The 22,657-nt window shown below is 36.7% G+C and overlaps 1 protein-coding gene across 4 annotated transcripts in view; it reads right to left on the bottom strand.

Moving 5' to 3' along the window:
- The window catches only part of ATR (ATR checkpoint kinase), a 119,252-nt gene that overhangs the window by 35,553 nt on the left and 61,042 nt on the right, over nt 1–22,657 (bottom strand). For all 4 annotated transcript variants that reach the window (XR_012497058.2, XR_012497057.2, XM_074334043.2 and 1 more), the window contains exons 25-32: nt 22,187–22,307; nt 19,886–20,023; nt 17,966–18,176; nt 15,682–15,860; nt 13,030–13,194; nt 11,951–12,042; nt 9,358–9,449; nt 8,951–9,128 (exon numbers count right to left, since the gene is read on the bottom strand). Coding sequence is in view for 2 of the 4 variants with exons in the window: in XM_074334043.2 (XP_074190144.2) it covers nt 8,951–9,128; nt 9,358–9,449; nt 11,951–12,042; nt 13,030–13,194; nt 15,682–15,860; nt 17,966–18,176; nt 19,886–20,023; nt 22,187–22,307 (1,176 nt within the window). In the remaining 2 variants the exon portion in view is untranslated. The remainder of the gene's footprint in view (nt 1–8,950; nt 9,129–9,357; nt 9,450–11,950; nt 12,043–13,029; nt 13,195–15,681; nt 15,861–17,965; nt 18,177–19,885; nt 20,024–22,186; nt 22,308–22,657) is intronic.

Genomic DNA, 22,657 nt, shown 5'->3' with positions numbered 1-22,657 from the left:
CCTAGCATAGTAGATGCCAGTAAAAAAATTGTGAAATGAATGCAATTTCAATCGCTTTTTTTTCTGAGAGTGATGGAAACACTCGTGATACATTCATATTAGCTTTTTCCATATATAATCACGAACATCACTCAATGTACAAGAATGCAGCTGAGACGTCATCAAAATGGCAGCGTGAGGTGAGCCTCTGAAAAGCTCCCCGGGAATTTACAACTAACCGAACAACAATAACTCCACAAAGGACTCCCTGCACAGCAGACAGGCAAGACGAAGAGGCCGACTACCGAAGTCAACTATAGGTGGGCGAATCGCTCAAGCAGGGAAGGAGGGAAGGGAGAAGTGCGGAGATGGAGCCCTGCGGGCACAGGACGCAGACCTAGCTCAGTGCTCCGAGCTCGCTGCTTCCCGGAACTACCGCAGCTGCGGGAGAGGGAAGAACTCAGACTGCTAGGGCTCCATTATGGCCCACAGGGCTGAGGGGACAGCATATAACACGGCTGTACCCAACACTCACGGCAGAGACCTCGGAGAAAAGACTGAGGGAAGAAGGCTGAAAACGGCGATTTAAGCCCTCACTGCCGATCAGAGAACGGAGCCTTAGGCACTGAGACTAGCCGCCCCCTCCCTCCCCTCCCAGAGCTCGCCCCACCCTCACCTGCCTGGTGCTAGAAACAGAACAGTAGCAGTGTCAGATCAAAAGAACAGAATATTTGCTGTTCTGAGAACTGTGGACTGCAGACACAGATTCAGAGCCCAACTAGTTCTGACAAAGGGGAGGGAGCCGTGGAAGCAGGACCGGCTGTGGTGCTGGTCGCCGCCATTGCTCTGGGCCACCTCTCACAACTCACCCCGCCCCTGGCCCCACCAAACTGGGTGGATCCCTCTGGGAGTAAACAGAACTGCTGAAACATACGGGCTCCGAATCTGGTGCAGGAAGAGCTTTGGAACTTCAAAAGCTCTCCGCATACCCACCGGGACACTGCGCCCTGTGACCTAGACGAACTATTAACAGACGAGAAGCCCGTCTCCCCAGGGAATCCCACCATTGTGTGAGAAGATGCAATAGTGTAGAGAAAACATAGCACTACCGTGTGAGAGAGAGAAAAAAGGCTGCAGTCGGAGAGAAAATTAAACATTCTACCAACAACTACTGGAAAACAAAAAGAAAGACCTCTTCCTATCAACCTGTTGCAGAAGTCACTCCTGTATATGTCTAGGAAGAGAAATAATAAATCATTAATTGCCATGAATAACCTAGGCACCAAGACAGCTCAGAAAGAAGGTGAAAAGTCTCCAGAAAAGGAACTTAAAGATATGGAAATATGTGACTTAAATGACAGAGAATTCAAGATTGCAGTTCTGAAAAAACTCAATGAGATGCAAGAAAACACAGAAAGGCAGTTTAATGAACTCAGAAACACAATCAAAGAACAACATGAGCATTTTACGAAAGAGACTGAAATTGTAAAAAAGAACCAAATAGAATTTCTGGAGACTAAGAACTCAATAGAAGAAATTAACAATGAAATAACCAGCTTAGGTAGTGGAGTTGTCCAGGTGGAGGAAAGAATCAGTGACATCAAAGACAGAAACCTGGAAGTTACATAGATGGAAGAAGAAAGAGACTTGAGAGTTAAAAGAAATGAAAGAACTCTACAAGACCTTTCTGACTCCATCAGACAGAGCAATATAAGAATAATGGGCATACCAGAAGGAGAAGAAAGAGAGAAGGGAACAGAGAGTATATTCAAACAAATTGTCGATGAGAACTTCCCAAACTTGTGGACAGAACTGGATCCTCGAATCTAAGAAGCAAATAGAACACCTAATTACCTCAATCCCACAGACCTTCTCCAAGGCACACTGTATTGAAGCTGTCTAAAATCAACGACAAGGAAAGAATCCTCAAGGCAGCCAGGGAAAAGAAGACAGTAACCTGGACTTCCGGAAAAATGGCGGAGTGAGGTGAGCCTCTGTAAAGCTCCCCTGGAATTTACAACAAATCGAACAACAAAAACTCCACAAAGGACTCCCTGCACAGCAGACAGGCAACACGAAGAGGGCCACTACCGACTGAAATCACCTACAGGTGGGAGATTCGCGCGAGTGGAGGGAGGAGGAAAGGGAGAAGCGCGCGGAGACGGAGCCGCGCGGGCGCAGGACGCAGACCCAGCTCAGTGCGCCGAGCTCGCTGCTCCCCGGAACTACCGCAGCTGCGGGAGATCGGACTGCTAGGGCTCCGCCAGGGCTCCACAGGGCTGAGGGGACAGCATATAACACGGCTGAACCCAACGCTCAAGGCAGAGACCTCGGAGAAAAGACTGAGGGAAAAAGGCTGAAAACGGTGGTTTAAGCCCGCACTGCCGAGCAGAGACCGAAGCCTTAGGCACTGAGACCAGCCGCCCCCTCCCTACCCTCCCAGAGCTCGCCCTGCCCCCACCTGCCCGGTGCTAGGAGCGAAACAGTAGCAGTGTCAGAACAAAACAACAGAAAATTTGCTGTTTTGAGAACTGTGGGCCGCAATCACAAATTCACAGCCCAACTAGTTCCAGCGAAGGGGAGGGAGCTGTGGAAGCAGGACCGGCTGTGGTGGTGGTCGCCGCCATTGCTCTGGGCCACCTCTCACAACTCACCCCGCAGCTGACCCCACCTATCTGGGCAGATCCCTGCAGGAGTAAACAGAACTGCTGAAACATACGGGCTCTGAATCAGGAGCTGGAAGAGCTTTGGAACATCAAAAGCTCTTCGCATACCCACCGGGACACTGTGCCCTGTGACCTAGACGAACTATTAACAGAGGAGAAGCCCGTCTCCCAGGGAATCCCCCCATTGTGTGAGAAGTTGGAATAGTGCAGAGAAAACATAGCACTACTGTGTGGGAGAAGAAAAATAAGTTGCAGTTGGAGAAACAATAAAACATTCTACCAACAAGTACTGGCAAACAAAAGAAAGACCGCTTTCTATCAACCTGTTGCAGAAGTCACTCCTGTAGATGTCTAGGAAGAGAAATAGTAAACCAGTAATCGCCATGAATAACCAAGGCAACAAGATAGCTCAGAAAGAAAGTGAAAAATCTCCAGAGAAGGCACTTAAAGATACAGAAATATGTGACTTAAATGACAGAGAATTCAAGATTGCAGTTCTGAAAAAACTCAACGAGATACAAGAAAACACAGATAGGCAGTTAAAGGAACTCAGAAACTCAATCAAAGAACAGCATGAGCATTTTACGAAAGAGATTGAAATCTTAAAAAAGAACCAAATAGAATTTCTGGAGATTAAGAACTCAATAGAAGAAATTAAGAATGAAATAACCAGCTTAGGTAGTAGAGTTGACCAGATGGAGGAAAGAATCAGTGACATCGAAGATAGAAACCTGGAAATGACACAAATAGAAGAAGAAAGAGACTTGAGACTTAAAAGAAATGAAAAAACTCTACAAGAACTTTCTGACTCCATCAGAAAGAGCAATATAAGAATAATGGGCATACCAGAAGGAGAAGAAAGAGAGAAGGGAACAGAGAATATATTCAAACAAATTGTCCATGAGAACTTCCCAAATTTGTGGACAGAACTGGACCCTCAAATCCAAGAAGCAAATAGAACACCTAGTTACCTCAATCCCAACAAACCTTATCCAAGGCACATTGTATTGAAGCTGTCTAAAATCAACGACAAAGAAAGAATCCTCAAGGCAGCCAGGGAAAAGAAGACGGTAACTTACAAAGGAAAGCCCATTAGATTATCATCAGATTTTTCAGCAGAAACTCTACAAGCCAGGAGGGAGTGGAACCAAATATTCAAACTATTGAAAGAGAGAAACCATGAGCCAAGAATAATATATCCAGCAAAGATATCCTTTAGATATGAAGGAGGAATAAAGACCTTTCCAGACATACAGAAGCTGAGGGAATTTTCTAATACACGACCTGCACTACAAGAAATACTAAAGGAGGCTATTCGACCACCATCAACAGGGACAGTTTGTGGGAACCACAACTCAAAAAGGGGGAGAGTAAAGGCCTGAACCGGAATCTGGGAATGGAGAAAGTAAGCGTGCTGAAGAAAATGGAATACTCTAAATATCAAACTTTCTTTTACATAAACTTAAGGGTAACCACTCAAAATAAATCCAGAATTGAAATATATACTGAAATAAAAGAAGAAACAGAGGGAAACATCATAGAATACCACCACACAGAAATAATAGACAACAACAAAAAGGCAAAGAAACAATGGAGACACATTACCAGAAAACTAAGGATAGAATGACAGGAAATCCTCACATATCAATAATCACCCTAAATGTAAATGGACTGAACTCACCAATAAAAAGGCACAGAGTAGCAGATTGGATCAAAAAACTAAACCCAACCATATGCTGTCTCCAAGAGACACATCTCAGCTACAAGGACAAGCATAGACTCAAATTGAAAGGGTGGAAATTGACACTCCAAGCAAATGGTGCCCAGAGAAAATCAGGTGTAGCCATAATGATATCAGATGAAACAGACTTCAAGGTGAAAAAGATAACAAGAGACAAAGATGGACATTTCATAATGGTGAAGGGGACTGTACAACAAGAAGACATAACAGTCATCAATATTTATGCCCCCAATCAGGGAGCACCGAAATACACCAAGCAACTACTAACAGAACTAAAGGGAGAAATTGACCAAAATACAATTATACTAGGGGACTTAAATACATCATTGACAGCTATGGATAGATCATCCAAACAGAAAATAAATAACGAAATAGTAGCCCTAAATGACACATTAGAAGAAATGGACATAATTCACATTTATAGAGCACTTCATCCTAAAACATCAGACTATACATTCTTTTCTAGTGTACACGGAACATTCTCAAGGATAGACCATATATTGGGACATAAAATCAGTCTCAACAAATTTAAGAAGATTGAAATCATACCATGCATATTCTCTGATCACAAGGCTTTGAAATTGGATAGCAACTGTAAAAAGAAAGCGGGAAAAAACACAAATACATGGAGACTAAACAACATACTTTTAAAGAAGGACTGGGTCAAAGAAGAAATTAGAGGAGAGATCAAAAGGTACATAGAAACAAATGACAATGAAAATACATCCTACCAAAATTTTTGGGATGCAGCGAAAGCAGTTTTAAGAGGGAAATTTATCTCATTACAGGCCTATCTCAAGAAACAAGAAAACTCCCAAATAAATAACCTCATGGTACACCTTAAAGAACTAGAAAAAGAAGAACAAGTAAAACCCAAGGTCAGCAGAAGAAAGGAAATAACAAAAATTAGAGCAGAACTAAATGAAATAGAGAACAAAAAGACAATAGAAAAAATTAACATGACAAAGAGCTGGTTCTTTGAAAAGATTAACAAAATTGACAAACCCTTGGCTAGACTTACTAAGATAAAAAGAGAGAAGACACTGATTAACAAAATCAGAAACGTAAAAGGGGAAGTTATCACGGACACCACAGAAATACAAAGAATCATCCAAGAATATTATGAAGGACTATATGCCACCAAATTCAACAACCTAGAAGAAATGGACAAGTTCTTAGAAACATATAGCCTTCCAAGGCTGAACCATGAAGAACTGGAAAATCTAAACAGACCGATCACCAGTAACGAAATGGAATCAGTCATCCAAAACCTTCCCAAAAGCAAAAGTCCGGGACCAGATGGCTTCACTAGTGAATTCTACCAAACCTTCAAAGAGGATCTAATACCAATTCTGCACAAACTCTTCCAAAAAATTGAAGAAGAGACAGTACTCCCTAACTCATTTTATGAGGCCAACATTACCCTGATACCAAAACCTGCTAAGGACAGCACAAAAAAAGAAAACTACAGACCAATATCTCTAATGAATACCGATGCAAAAATCCTAAATAAAATTCTAGCAAATCGAATACAACAATGCATTAAAAAGATTATTCATCACGACCAAGTGGGGTTCATCCCCGGGGCACAAGGATGGTTCAACATACGCAAATCCATCAATGTGATCCATCACATAAACAAAATAAAGGACAAAAATCACACGATTATATCAATTGATGCAGAAAAAGCATTTGACAAGATACAACATCAATTTATGATTAAAACACTTAATAAAATAGGTATAGAAAGAAAATACCTTAACATAATAAAGGCCATATATGACAAGCCCTCAGCTATTCTCATAATTAATGGTGAAAAACTGAAGCCCTTTGCTCTACGTTCAGGAACACAACAGGGCTGTCCCCTATCACCTCTGCTTTTCAACATAGTGTTGGAAGTCCTTGCCAGAGCAATCAGGCAAGAGAAAGAAATAAAAGGCATCCAAATTGGGAATGAAGAAGTTAAATTATCACTCTTTGCAGATGACATGATGCTATATAGAGAAAATCCTAAAGACTCCACCAAAAAGCTATTAGAAACAATCAACGAATATGGTAAAGTTGCTGGCTACAAAATCAACGCACAAAAGTCCATTGCATTCCTATATACTAACAATGAAATCTCAGAAAAAGAAATACAAAAAACAATTCCTTTTGCAATTGCAACAAAAAGAATAAAATACCTAGGAATAAACTTAACCAAGGATGTGAAGGACCTATATGCTGAAAACTATAAGACATTTTTGAAAGAAATTGAAGAAGACACAAAGAAATGGAAAGACATTCCGTGCTCATGGATTGGAAGAATCAACATGGTTAAAATGGCCATATTACCCAAAGCAATATACAGATTTAATGCAATCCCCATCAAAATCCCAATGGCATATTCTAAAGAAATAGAACAAAAAATCATCAGATTTGTTTGGAACCACAAAAGACCCCGAATAGCCAAAGCAATCTTAAGAAAAAAGAACAATACTAGAGGTATCACACTCCCTGACTTTAGCTTGTACTACAGGGCTACAATAATCAAAACAGCATGGTATTGGCAGAAAAACAGACACATAGACTAATGGAATAGAATTGAGAACCCAGAAATAAAACCACATAAATATGGACAGATAATTTTTGACAAAGAAGCTAAAAACATACAGTGGAGGAAAGACAGTCTGTTCAATAAATGGTGCTGGGAGAATTGAATAGCGACGTGCAAAAGAATGAAACTGGACTGCTATCTGTCACCGTGTACCAAAATTAATCCAAAATGGATCAAAGACTTAAGCCTAAGACCTGACACAATAAACTGCATAGAAGAAAACATAGGTACTAAACTTATGGACCTTGGGTTGAAAGATCACTTTATGAATTTGACTCCAAAGGCAATGGAAGTAAAAGCTAAAATGAATGGTACTATATGAAACTTAAAAGCTTCTGCACAGCAAAAGAAACCATCGACAAAATAAAGAGGCAACCAACTGAATGGGAGATTTTTGCAAACAGTGCGGGGAGCTAATATCCAAAATACACAAGGAACTCATGCAACTCAACAACAAAAAAACAAACAACCCAATTGAAAAATGGGCAGAGGACTTGAAGAGACATTTCTCCAAAGAGGACATACAAATGGCAAATAGACATATGAAAAAATGCTCATCACTAATCATCAGAGAAATGCAAATCAAAACCACAATGAGATATCACCTCTCCCCAGTAAGAATGGCTATCATCAACAAGACAAATAGTAATAAGTGTTGGAGAGGCTGTGGAGAAAAAGGAACGCTCATACACTGTTGGTGGGAATGCAGACTAGTGCAGCCATTACGGAAGGCAGTGTGGAGGTTCCTCAAAAAATTACAAATAGAATTACCATATGACCCAGCAATCCCTCTCCTGGGTATCTACCCCAAAAATCTGAAAACATTTAGAGATAAAGACACGTGTGCTCCAATGTTCATTGCAGCTTTGTTTACGGTGGCCAAGACATGGAAACAACCAAAATGTTGGAATGGATAAAGAAGTTGTGGTATATATACACAATGGAATACTATTCGGCGGTAAGAAAAGATGATATAGGAACATTTGTGACATGGATGGATCTTGAGAGTATGATGCTAAGCGAAATAAGTCAGACAGAAAAAGCAGAGAACCATATGATTTCACTGATATGTGGTATATAAACCAAAAACAACAAAAGAACAAGACAAACAACTGAGAAACAAAAACTCATAGACCCAGACAATAGTTTAGTGGTTACCAGAAGGTAAGGGGGGTGGGGGGTGGGAGATGAGGGTAAGGGGGATCAAATAAATGGTGATGGAAGGAGAACTGATTCTGGGTGGTGAACACACAATGGGATTTATAGATGATGTAATACAGAATTGTACACCTGAAATCTATGTAATTTCAGTAACAATTGCCACCCCAATAAATTAAAAAAAAAAGAAAAAAGAATGCAGCTGAGTAACTACAGAACAGAATTAATCTCTGTCGTTCAATCTCTGGTTTCATTAAGCTGTTACCAAATGAGCTGATACAAAATATAGTAAATTCTTCTAAAAATATTGCATACTTATCTTTTTAATTTATTATAGTTCATTAAAAAATTTGTTTAATTATTTTCTTCAGAGAATGAATTAACAAATCTAAAATGTTTTCCATGATGTTCTTTCTTACCTCTGAAATTCAATATTCCTATCTAATAATGTAATGTATTTCTAAATGAGAAGAGAGAAAAGGAACCAACAACACCAAGAACCAGTGTGCTGAGTACAATAGATATCTAGATTTAGATTAGTTGTATAGAAAATAAACTTTGGATTACACCAGGACAAATCTTTTTTGGTTATTTTTTAGAAGTCTCATAATTGCCTTTCTAATTAACAGCACGTATGTTAGAACATTTTTTTAAAAACTACAGGGTGATTGTGAGTTAAAGAATGAGAGCAATTTTGTCTAGCTACGCATGATACCAAACATACTGTCAGTTATGCACAAATCAAAGAATTCTAAGCCTGTCAAATGACACTTATAGACCAGAGATATAAAAACAGAAACTTCTAAATACCTCACAATATACTCATATCCTCGTTGGTAAGAGCCTCTTTCAAAGCTTGCAGCTGAAAGAGGTACAATTTGTTCTGCTCTCACTAGTTTCAGTGTGTCATAAAAACCTATGACATCTCTCTTTTTGGCTGAGAGCAATAGCTGTCCCAGTCTGACACTCCATGTTGTAGATTTTCCATCTGAAAAACAAATGAAGAGTCAAGGACCACAGTAGCTGGGTCCAAGAACAAGCTTTATTTCATTTGGTAAAATGGTCAGGAGAAATAGTGAACAGATGGTTTCATTCTACTTGGAACAACTAAACAATGCTATCACAAAACAGGCTAAGTTTATGACTGTTCCTTAGATACTTAAGTCTGAATATATATGGGATATTAAAACTGCTTATATTTCAAGAAGTAATTTTACCTGCTGCCAAATAGTTTTCCACCAAATCCCACTGTGACAATTTCCAAGCTGCTTCCACTCTGTACGTGTTTAATTCATCTGTCCATTCAGACCTATTAAAAGAAACCCATATCAACCAATCTTCTATTTATTTAAAATGGCATTTAAAGATTTTTTTCATTGGTTTAAATACTCTATTTAATATATTTATTTATCACTCTATTTATTATATTTGTATTGTATTGTATTTTGTACACAGATACAAAATAATTATCTGTATCCAAAAGAACCTCTCAAATTTTAATCTTTGCATTCCCTGAAAACATTTCTTCAATAACTACTTCTGATAGAGCCATTTAAAAATGCCATTCCTTGATGAATTAAATTGTGCCACGTGTTAGAGCAGAACTAATACTTGGATAATTACGAACTGTAGTTGTAAGATTAGCGCTATGCTTAACTTGAACAAACGGAAAATAGGAAAACAGCGAACTGACCATACAAGCATTCCGAAGTAAGCAATTCTAGTAATTTTGGATTTTGAATTAAATATAAGATAAAAATATAACAGCTGTTGGGGTGGTCAGAGGCAGTTGGGGGGTGCATAGAACACTCAATAATAAAGGCATAAGAAAAACAAATGATGTGTCAATGGCATAACAAAGGATACAAAATTAGCTAACTAAAATATATACCTACTCTGAAACCATCTTCAGTTACTTTAAAATTTGGGTTTGTAAAACCAGTATGATATAAGTAATTATTTTTCCTAAGTATTCTACTTCTATGACACTAAGATGGCTAGTGACATTTTGGATCATGACTGCATAAAAGCAGCTAGCTTTTCCCCATATTTTCTCTTTATTAATCATACCATTTCAATGAATACCTGCTATATATGCTAGACCCTGGGCTAGGCACATTTTGCCATTTAATTAACTAATGACAATGAAAGGCACACATATACCCATATTATAAATAACAGACTCAGAGAGGCTGGGATAAATGCTCTCCTTGCTCTTCTGTGGTAAAAACACATAAAGAAAATGTAATAAATGAGTCAATTTTTATTTTAAAAAATCTAAAATATCATAAATATTTAATATTACCTAATTCCTAAACATGAAATACCACCAAAAACAATTTAAAGAAATGCAATAGAAATATAATTTTCAAAAGTACAATTTTTAATAACTTTACAAGTTTATCACCAGATGCTAGAATATCAAGGTTTTAGGATAAAAATCTGAGTAGCATTAGCAGGATTTGCTATCCAGAGGAATGTGTCATACCAAGCATGATAGCAAAAAGTACGAAATGGCAAAGGGGACCAGGCTGTGAGGACTTGGCCCCATAAATGGATGCATTAAAAAGAATGACTGTTTAGGTCAAGCACAGTCAATAATTTTGGAAAAATATTTGTTTAAATGCAAATATTCGCCCAAGGAAAACACGCCCCCTCAATGTCCATTTGCTCCCATATGGTACAGTGGCATTCCCTGAATACTGACACTTGCCTTTTCACACAGATCAGGAGGTTGTAGGCATCCCAAACCCAAAGAGAAGACAAGAGGAGTCTGCCTGTCCAGTAAGCATCATCAGGAAATTTGACACCTTGGCTTCAGCCAAGAGAAACAGTCCCAATCCCTGCAATCCCTTTATTCATAAGGCCTCTCAACTAATATGTTCTGGAGAAACATAGTTAAAACACACAACCATTCTTTCCCTGCTTCTACAAAGTTTCCTCCATCGTTTCATAAATTCCACAACTACGAAACCATGTAGCCAACAGTGAGCTCTTCTGCTCTGAGACATTTCAGAATGGTGGTCTTTAGAAATCACATTTTGGGATTGATAGAAACTAGCTATACTTAAAAGAGCTTTCTCAGAGTCATCTAACTGAAAACAGTGGCCTGTGTGCTCTGTGGTTAACTAAGATCCCATCCCTTTCAACCAGATCTCACTGGCCAGAAAACTCAGTTGGGGTCTGGTAAATACATTAAGCAATACGGCTTTCAGTTCTCAGAGCAAGGCAGTTCAAGAACAGAACCAACCTCCACAATCGGTCTCCAAATTAGAACTGTGTGGCCTAATGTTTGCCACATGTAAGTGCTATTTGGGGGCGGGGGTGGGGGGTATCATTTGGTTTGCTATAACAAACCCACTTTCTTTATGAAAGGAAGGCTGCTTTCATTAGGGGAAAATCAAAAACACAGAATCTGGTGGTATTCCATATGGAGTTATGGAGTCACAAAGTTTCTCCCTCCCCAACACAGAAAATAACTAATGCTGATAACCTAGGCATCATTAGAGCTTAGATCCCCTTTGGAAGTGCCTCTATGAGCTTCATCAGGAGTAAGTGAGCTTTGGAAGGTTCCTGTCTTAAAGCAGATCTAATTCAAGGATGACTCTTTGGACAGAAGATAAGTTTTTAAGTGTCAGATCAACTTACAAGAAAATAGGAAAAACTATTTTTTGGTGCTTATCTCCAATGCATGAAAACAAAAATATTTCATTACTTCAGTTAAACATTATGTCAGCCCAATTCATTAATTTATAAATTCCCCATTAAGATACAATAACAAAAGAAAATCGTTCTTTTAAAAAATACTACCTGTTAGCATGAACTCCATTAACCTGGGTGATTACAGTAGACAGCTGACCAAGACCCAACATGGACTTCACTACACCATGATAATGAATGATCTAAAATTTTAAAAATATTTAAAATAACAATTGTCACTTCAAATATATCTTGGGAACCAGTAACAGCTTAAACAATATTTATTTTTTAAAAAACCAGAACGATTTACCTCATTGAGCCTACCCTTCTTAGTTTGGCCAGACATCTGAATTTTTTATTTTTTTAAATACAAATAACCTTAAAAATCGCAGATTAATTGTATTTTTTTCTGGATTTGGTCTAATTTTTGGTTCAGATCAAATATATTTTATTTAAAGATTATTTGTCACATTAAAAAGGAATACTCAAGGTTATAATGTTAGTGTGGATTTGGAGCTTTAGAACTAAAAAGTTAAATAGGATTATTTAGCAATATTCTTTAAAATTGAAAACAAGATTGTGAAAAATAAAGGCCCTGGACACTGAGCTTCTGAGAAATGAACATGTCAAACATGACAAAAAGCACTACCCCAAGATTAGAGAGAATCTAAACCAACAAGTATAAATCAACGATTCTAAGCCCCTTTCCTGTCCCAATAAACATAAGATATGTAACATAACCCCATTGGTAACTAACTCACTGATTCTCTGGGATTATTTCAGAGATTCACATATGTTGGTAGGAGGCATGTGAAATCTGAAGAAGTTTCTTAGACTATAGAGAATCATTATTATTATTATTAAAAATTGATGTATGTCTTATACTTCTACTAGCAAACTAAAATTATATAAAGTTTAGAGCAATTGGACACACAGTTTAATGGAAACATACTCCATAGTAAATCTCATTCACTTGGGGGATTTCTAAGGTCACAGAAATTTGGCAGTGGAAAGGATCTTTGAGATCATCTAGCATGTCTTTTATTTTATCAATCAGGAAACTCCAGCTCAGAGATGGTTAAATATTTTCCAGACACACTGGGACACTGGGAGAGATGGTATTGAAATGAAGTTTTCCAGAGTTCCTAGTTTAGGGCTCTTCATTACATTGCTTTTATTTATTATCTTACCTGGTCTGGTTCTAGCTGAATAGCCCTGTCATAACAAGCAGTGGCATCCCTCAGTAAGCCAATGCTTTCATGTTCAAGGATCTGTTCTTTCAGAGATGGTTCTGCCTTTCGAATGGCGCTCACTCCAGCCACTCCATCAGGTTCATGCATAGCAGCATATAATTTCTTTGTTCACCATTAAAAAACAATCACATGAAGGGAAAAATACAACTGAAAATAAAACTATAAAACCACCAGTTTATGTGAAAAGGACACATGATAATTTTTTTCTCAAAGCAATAATAAGTTTTTCTTTCAAGGCATACTCACAATAAAATTACAACTTTATTCCCAGCCATTCTATTACCACAACACTTATTCCACTTAAATACAAACGTACATTAGTAACTGTTATTGATAATAAGAGCTATAAGGAACCTCAAGGTTCTGAACTCTCTTCAAACCCAATTTATAATAAATTCTGTTGAGTATAATTTATAAGTGTTTCACTAAATTTTAAAACAAAAAAAAATTAAACAATCATTTTAATATACTGATATTTAGATGCCTTCAAGAAACCCAAGACATCAAATTTGGGTTCGAAGGAAATATTCAGGCTTAAGACAAAAACTTCAAAGATGACAGGGGAAAGGCTGGCATGATTTAGGAAATGAGAAGAGGGAAGGACAGAAAGGGGGAGGGAGGGAGGGAAGGATGGGGGGGGGGGGGAGAGAGAGAGAGACCAGAGAGGGAGGGAAAGCAGAGTGCTTCTACTCTGTATTTAAAGATAAGGAAGAACTAACAAAGGAGTGAGAGGAGAAACCAGACTAGTCTGAAGAAACCTGGAGAACGTGGTATCACAGGAGCCGTGGGAGAAAAGCAAATGTCTCACTAAGAAAGGAGTGGTCAGATGGTGCTGTGAGGTTAAGAAAATGAGGACTGGGAAACACTGTGTGGATCTGATAACATGAGGCAGCTGACTTTTTTGGCAAGAGCAGTGTCAGTGGAATGGAGAAAGAAGGCTTGTTGGAATGGGAAGAGTAAATGGGAAGTGAAAATAGGGAAGACAGATAATTCTTTTAAAAACTGCTGTGAATGGAAACAGAGAGGTGGGAAGTGCCTGAAGGAAAACCTAAGATAGATGAAATTTTAAAAATTTATAAAAGAGATACCAGAGCATGTCTGTGTACTCTGTATACTCTGGTTAAGAAAGAGAAATTAATGGTACTAGAGAAAGCAGGAATATTTCAAGGAGCTAAATCCTTGAAATTGAGAATACAAGTAGGACTTTTTGACAGGAAGGGATACTTCCTTAGGAACAACAAAAGAGAAGAAAAAGAATACGGCGCAGAAGCCAGTGTGTTTTCAGATTTGGCAGACATGTGGCTTCTATTTTCCTAACGACAAATGGAGTAAGACCATCAGTTGAGAGTCAGTGAGGTGGCGGTGAGAAATGTTCTAAGATAAGGTAAGAGCCATCTTGAAGAGTGGGCGTGTGGCTTACTAAAGAAACCTAGAAGGACTGAAGGCAAGTTAGAGCCCTGCTGATGTCTGAGATTATGAACTGAAAAGCAGTTAAAAACCTCATCTGTGACTGCGTGATTTTTCTCTAGAATGTTCAGCTGCTTACATGCAGACACTAGGAAGAAAGAGGGTGAGTGTATCCAGGGCTCAAGTTTTACAAAGTGTGTACAACAGAGGGAGAAAGACAAGGGACTTGAACGTCCTTGTAAAGGGAATGATTGAACAATGAACAAACAGACTCACAGCTGGATAAGGAGGAAAGCAAAGATAGGAAAGGGCTAATATTTAGCCAGAATACCAGTACTTATATTCCATTCTCCCACTACACTTTGCTTTTTGACCTGAAAAAAGCCCACCAATTTTGACCTTTTATTTAATCCCACTGTATTAGCCCCACCTACCCCTAGTTTCCGGTCTTCCCCCAGTCATAATATTATCACCTAAACCGTTACTTCACCAGCGTTGTCATGGTTGACTCCTGTTATAACCAGTCCATCCCTCTATCCACCTACCCCAAATTCAGGCCCCCATTTCTCATGACACTAGTAATGGCCTGCTTGCCTTAAAGCACAGCCCTTTCAAACCCTTCCTCCATGACTGCCACAGGCAGTCAGCTAAAGTGTCATCTGACTAAAGCACTTCCCTGGTTCAAATCCTCTAAGAATCTTGGGCAACTTAAAAGTCCTCTGTGATTTACCTTTCCTCTGCCCAAAGCTCTATCTTTCCTCTGCCACTCTAAAACTAACACTTTCCTCTTTGGCACATATCCACACTCTTCCAAATCCACAGGGATGCCTCTGCTTGGAATACCTTTTGTCCTCCTTTTACCTGTCATTCATTCATTTTTGAAGATCCAGCTCAGACAGCATCTTCAAGAAGCCCTTACTGACCCCTGCTCCCCACTCCCATCTCTCACCATACCCCACATAGAAGATGAGTGAACTGTCCTTCCTCAGGGCATATCTACGTCCCTGTACTTAAGACACTACACCCAACTGATGCTTCTCTCTTTCCACCAATCTATAAGCTTCTATTACAAAAATATCTAGAGCCTAGCACAGCATCTAAAAGACTTGGTAAAATGAACAATAAAAATGTACTAGACTGGCGATAAATACCATTATTAAGTTCACTATATTAATTTCAAACCTGTAAAAATCCGAGATGCTCTTGAATATCTTGTCTCTTTTCTGTAATAAATGATTCAAAGTGCATGACAGCTCGTGTGTATGCTTTGGAGCGAAAGGAAGCCACTGCCAGAGTATCTTGAGGTATGAGATCTAGAAAACGGCTTACACTCTGATAGTCTTCATAATCCACACTGGACACTAGGTTATAAAAAGATAATTCAGTAATTAAAGACTTAGAGGATGAAATTTGAAGTGTCAGTTTTAATTTCAACATATTTATTTTCAATTCAATTGATTTCACTAGCTAAATTAATCTAAACGTTTTCAGGTATCATATTTAGAATGTAGCTGTCAACAAGCTGCTTGATCAAAGGATTCTTGCTCCAACTTCACCTTTATTACTTATCTCAGACATTCATTTGAGTTTCTGTTTCCTCATAAATAAAAGGGAAGTATTAGTATCTGCCTGGCCATCCCTACAATGTTGTAGTGAGGATTAAATGTAAATTTTAGCAAATGTTGAAAAGATAGAAACATGATAGAATAGATATAAAGATTAGTTAATTATATTGATAACTATAAAAAACACCAATAGAGTACAGCTATTGGTAGGAAAAAAGCAGAATTATGGAAATAGACTTCTTTTTCATTTTAAAGTTTAGACTTCTTTAACAATCTATGTTTTTCCTGCGTTGCCACATATACAATATCAACTATTACAATGGAAACTGAAAGTAAAATTACCTTTGAAGTAAAATCACAAATATTTTAAAAGGGTAATTTTTTTCAAGAGTCTAAGAAAAGACGTAATTTGGAAACTTCTAAATGAGGACAGTCCAATTTGTGAATTCTTGTTTAAAGCATATTAATTTTAATAATGATTCATAACAGTATGTAGAAAACAGGAAATATAAATTTCTCCAAAATTTAAACAATCAAGATAGTAAATTTAAAATAAATTATATTTAAAATAAGTCCCTTACTTCCATCAAAATTTGTAGACCATTTCAAATTATGAGGAATGTTAAAGGTATTGTACTTTTGAACCATAGCAAACATTCTTAAATGCTAGAATTTTCATCGCAATGTTAGTAGAAATGGTGATAACAGAGTTCATACTTGGTTTTATAGTAACATTTTCACTTGCAGAAACAGGAACATTTAAATGTTAAATTAATGGAAAAATATATTAGCCATACTCCAGGAAAAAAAAATTCCCCCAAACAGATAATTAGTGCAAGCTCAAAATTTTTTAGAAAAATAAACTATTGTGCTTAACAAGAGGAATGTATGTGCTTTCACAGGTATAAGAACAAGAGAAAGATGCTCAGAAACTGAGAACTGTGTAAGTGGAGGCCTCTTTAAGAATTGTTAGTCAATTTGTTCAATTAACCCCAAAGCCTTGGGGGGAAAACATATAATGTCCATTAAAATGGCTGAGGTATACAGAAGCAGACAGATAACATAGTTCATCTACTTGCTACAAGAATGAAAAAAAAAAAAAAGGTTCCAAAATGTTAAGAGAATCCATTACTATCTTTATTCTTCTCACCAAATGCTTATACCATAGGGGCAGATGTCATTTTTAACGCTAATAAGATTTCCCTTTTAATCACCTTAGTGGGAGTTGTGATACCACAGGGAAAAAGAGCGCAACAGTAGGTGCAGCAGGGCATAGTGTAGTAACACGTATTAGGCATTTTCTGGAGAGCTGCTGGATAAAAAAAACTACCCGAAAGAGGTCAGGAAATGAATAAAAAACGTATGTGAGGAGCGGGCAGGGGGAGGCCATGAAATTAAAATCTTTGAAATTTAAAACTTAAATGTGAAAAAGATTGCAGAGTATTTCACAAGTGAAAAAGGATAAGGAACAGTTCACTACATGTATATGTATGCGTATGTATATGTATACACACACATACTGAGGGGACATAAAGTAAATGCACACAATACACTGAGGTGACACGCAGCAAATGTTAACAGTTAGGGGTAGGTTAGTGACAATAGTAACACGGCATTTATTTCACACTTTACAATTCATATATTCATCATCTTCTTTAATACTCAATCTTCTAAGAAGAAAAATTAGGTTGTGTCTTGCCTAAAGCAATGAATGTGACAGAATTTATAGAGGTTTTCTAACTATAAATCACTGCTCTTTCTCAGTGAAATGGCCACCTTAAGAAAAAGAATGGTATACAAGAAAACAGGTCTTTTAAAAGCTAATACTTAAATTATAGAATTGATACAGAAAGAAGCTAATTGGTTAATAATTAAGAAAACAAAGAGAAGTTATAACTCACCCATTGAGTCTACCTTATCTCTGTTTGATTTGCTCTGTGGAAATTTCTCAGCATTCAGTGCCTGAAATTTGTGCCTCGCCCACTGTGTGAGATGGTCAAGCATGGAGAACACAGTCTGTGTGCTGAGTTGACAGAGATCAGATGCACTGTCTTGGGTACTTATGGTATGTTGATCATCATGCTTTAGAACGGCCATAATTTCTGCATAAACCTAAGAATTAATTTTATGGTTAGTAATATGTCTATATAATGTCATTTTACTACTATCTAACATATAAGACTAACCATTCTTAGGCAACAATTTTGAAAAGAAAAAACCCACAATGGATTAATAATAAATTATCTTTCTTATTAAGCCAATAAAAGGTTACCCTAAAAAGAAAAGTCATAAAAGGAAGTACAAAAATATTTTTAAATTCTTCTCGATTATTCAATAAATGAAAATGAAACTATTATTAACTACTAGTAAAACAACTTAAAACAATATCTCATACTAGCCAAAGAAATCAATTTCGGAATAATTGAAAGGCTAAATGTAAAATCAAAAGGATTAAAAGAAAATGTAGGAAGTATGTACATGACATAGGATTAAGAGAAGGCAAAACAAAAATGCTTAAAATTCGCAAGTTATAAAAGATTTATAAATTTGGAATTTACATTTAAAATCTCTCCATGGAAAAAGGCATAAACAAAAGTTAAAAAGAAAACTACTAACTAGGAAAGATTTTTGCAAGATATAACTGGCACAAATTGGTATCCAGAATATATGCAGAAATGCTACCAATTAATTAAAAGGGACACACACAACACACACACATACACACACACACCGACACACACACACACACACACACACACACACACACACACACACAATAAGTAGAGGATGTGAACAGACGATTTACAGAAAACTAATCAAAATGGCCAATGAACATAACTACTGGTAATAATGAAGATGAAAATTAAAAATAAAATGTCCTTTTCTTTTTTAATCCACCAAGTTGCCTAAATTTTAAATGTTTTAAAATATCAAGTGCTGGCAAGTATATGGGAAATGGATACACTTGTGAACTGCTGGTAGGACTATAAATCAGTATAGCCAATTTTGCAGTCATTGATTTTAAATTATATACCATATAACCCAACAGTTTTGCTTTTTGGAATTTACTCTAGATACACATACACACTATCATAAGTAAGAACTGCCATGATGCTTACCATGGTTTATAAAAGCAAAACATTGGAAATAATCATTATTATGGCAATAGTTACATAAATTATGGTACAACTATAAAATGCAAGGATTATATTATGCCGCATTAGTAAAACAGTGATACACTATCTCTCTCTCTCTCTATTAATTAATTAATTAAAGAAAGCAAGTTGCAGAACAATACCTACAACAGGATACCATCACAAAGAATAAAACAGAACCAAGTGCATTTAAAAAAACGGTCTTGAAAAATATACATCAAATTAATAACAGTGATGACCTCTGAGGATATGAGATCAGAAATGGAAGTCAAAGGGTACACTTTGATTTATTTGTATAATTTGCATTTTTACATTAAGAACATAGTAATATGCTACTTATGCTATTAAAATAATCATTTTAAAATGTTATATGTATGTGGTTACAAAATTAAACCTACGAAATATTATAAAATGAATAACAAAATACTCTCCTACCTTAATCCCAGGAAAAACCCCCATCAACACTTACTTATACATCTTTCTCACAAGTTCTGTGTATATTTGGGCATCTATAATATATATTTTCTAACTTTCTACACTAAGCATTCTATCATTTTTTGGTAAATAAAAAGTAAAAGAGGATATTGTAAGCACTTAGACATGCACATACATAGAATACACTGGTCCACATTTCCCACTAATATTAAGTAAAATGCTATCTCTCACCTCCTGCTGATCTTCCTGATTACAACCCAACAGGACATACACTAGAATATGCGGAAGAAGATAGATGGTCACCTTGAAGTCATGCTTCATCATAATGCTACAGCAGGTGAAGATTTTACTGGCAAGATCATGCCGAACCTGGAAACTCAAATGGTTTAGAGAGAGTAAGCAGTTTTATACATTTTATTCTACTGATTAATACCAAAGAACACATGAGCTAATTTACCGCTGCAGCGGGTACTCTGTTACAGAGGCGTGTGCACACAGCAGGAAGCTGCCTCTCTGGTAACTCAGTGTCACCAAGCTTCCGCAAGGGTTGAGACCTCTATAGGCAAAAGAGTTACCTGGGCTGCCAACTATCTCAGCATAAATTCTCTTCCTCTCTTGCAGTTCATTTTTAAATGCATCATGCTTTGTTACAGATTAATTTCCCTAATTACAGTATATTTTACTTAGCTAACATTAAATTTAGTGTTTTAACAACTCAATACAAAAAAAAATAAACAATCCAATTGAAAAATGGGCAGAGGACCTGAATAGACATTTCTCCAAAGAGGACATACAGATGGCCAATAGACATATGAAAAGATGGTCAGTGTCACTAATCATCAGAGAAATGCAAATAAAAACCACAATGAGATACCACCTCACTCCAGTCAGAATGGTTATTATCAAAAAGTCAACAAACATGTGTTGGTGAGAATGTGGAGAAAAGGGAACCCTCGTGCACTGTTGGTGGGCCTGCAAACTGGTACAGCCGCTATGGAAAACAGTATGGAGGTCCCTCAAAAAACTAACGCAACTACATTACGACTCAGCAATTCCACTTCCAGGTATTTATCCAAGAAAATGAAACCACTAGTTCAAAAAGATATATGCACCCCCTTGTTCATTTCAGGATTAGTTACAATAGCCAAGATATGGAAGCAACCTAGGTGTCCATCAATAGATGAATGGATAAAGATCTATCCATTCATCTTTGTATGTATAATGGAATATTATGCAACAATAAAAAAAAATGAAATTTTGCCATTTGTGACAACATGGTACTATGCTAAGTAAAATAAGTCAGACAGAGAAAGAGAAATAGAGAATGGTTTCACTTACATGTGAATCTAAAAGCAAAAAAACAAAAACAGACTCAGAAACAGAGACTAAAGAGACAGTTACCAGAAGGGAGGGGGTGCAGGGATGGGAGAAAAAGGGAAGACGAATATAGTCAATAATATTGTGATAAGTTTACAGTGACAGATGATTACTAGAATTAGTGGGGTGATCACATCAGAATGTTGAATCACTATAGTGTACACCTGACACTAATATAACCAGTGTAAGATTGTATACCACCTATACTTGTGTACTTAAATTCAAAATACAAAAAGAAAGAAATTGGCTAAGATTACTTCTTAAAGTTCTCATCACAAGGGAAAAAATGTATGTGAGGTGACCGATGTTATCCAATCTTACTGCGGTAATCATTTTGCAATATATACATATATCAAACCACTATGTTGTACAACTGAAACTTGCACAATGTTATATGTCAATTATATCACACTAACTGAAAAATTAAGAAAACAAACAACAAAAAATTCCAGAGCTGGAAGTAATTAACATAGTCTACATTTCACATAATACATTTTTAATATATTTATAAAAACTGAGATAAACTTTCTTAAAATTATCAGGTATAAATTATTTTATTTTTAAATACTAATTAACAGAAATGTGAATTAAAAGCAAAGGTTGTGAATTTTAAATACGCCTTAAACATTTTCTTGGAACACAAAGTATCTTTTTGTCTGCCAGGCACATAAAAATTTCATATTAGAAAAATATCAGAAATACACCTCTATTTTACCATGAAATTTTATTTAAAAAAATATTTTTATTCTAGAGTAAGCTCAGATAATGTATCCTCTTTTAGAAGTAGTTACTAAAGGATAATATATTTTTTAATTACTTAATAAATCTTTTTATTATGTAATAAACTCTGATAAAGCATTTACTTCCTTTTAAACAGTGTTATTTAAAAGTGTAAAACGAACGGAAATAACGTAATAGACATTTTACAAACGCATTAAGACCTTAGTAATCTGCTTGACAAAACAATTACCTTCTTACTAAGAAACATACTAGTATCAATAGAGAAATTGTTACTTTCTATTAGTAAACATTTTCTACAAAAATTTCTATCATTATCAGCACAAATATGTCAATGCCTGCCGAACATGCTATGCATTCAGATAAATGTTATTTCCTTTAGAATTTGTTAACAAATTCTCAACAGAATTCTCTCACCTTTGTTATAAGATAACCAGCCCAAGATGCTGACCATTCTGCAAAGTTATTACCTAATTTACTTAAGTAAATTGGCTTCTTTACTCCAGACCAATCTGTTGACTTCTGAGAACTCTTATACCTGCAATTTTGAAAATTTGTGTATTAAAAAATATATAAAAATATGTCTATCTGTTAAGAACTTTAGCAAAGAAAATTTAAGAAACAGTATCAACTTTCACTGACTATCCCACTACTGGTTTGCCTTTACTGAAATCTGGTTAAAGATACTACTTTTCCTATATCCTTCTTAATGGCGGGGTGAGAGGTCATTCTTACACATGCCAAGTACTTCCAAGGATCTGCGTCTGCCTCCTCCTCAACGCTCCTTTCAGATCCTTCAAACTCCCTTCTTCGAACTTTCCTTTGTGCTTCAAGCCACCCACGTATAGTGTTCTCTACTCCTCATTATGGGCATCTACCAAACTCACT

This window comes from Rhinolophus sinicus, chromosome 17 (assembly GCF_057876585.1).
Source record: "Rhinolophus sinicus isolate RSI-liver-muscle chromosome 17, RSI-T2T, whole genome shotgun sequence".
NCBI lineage: Eukaryota > Metazoa > Chordata > Mammalia > Chiroptera > Rhinolophidae > Rhinolophus > Rhinolophus sinicus.
This window is presented reverse-complemented; position numbering and strand designations above follow the sequence as displayed.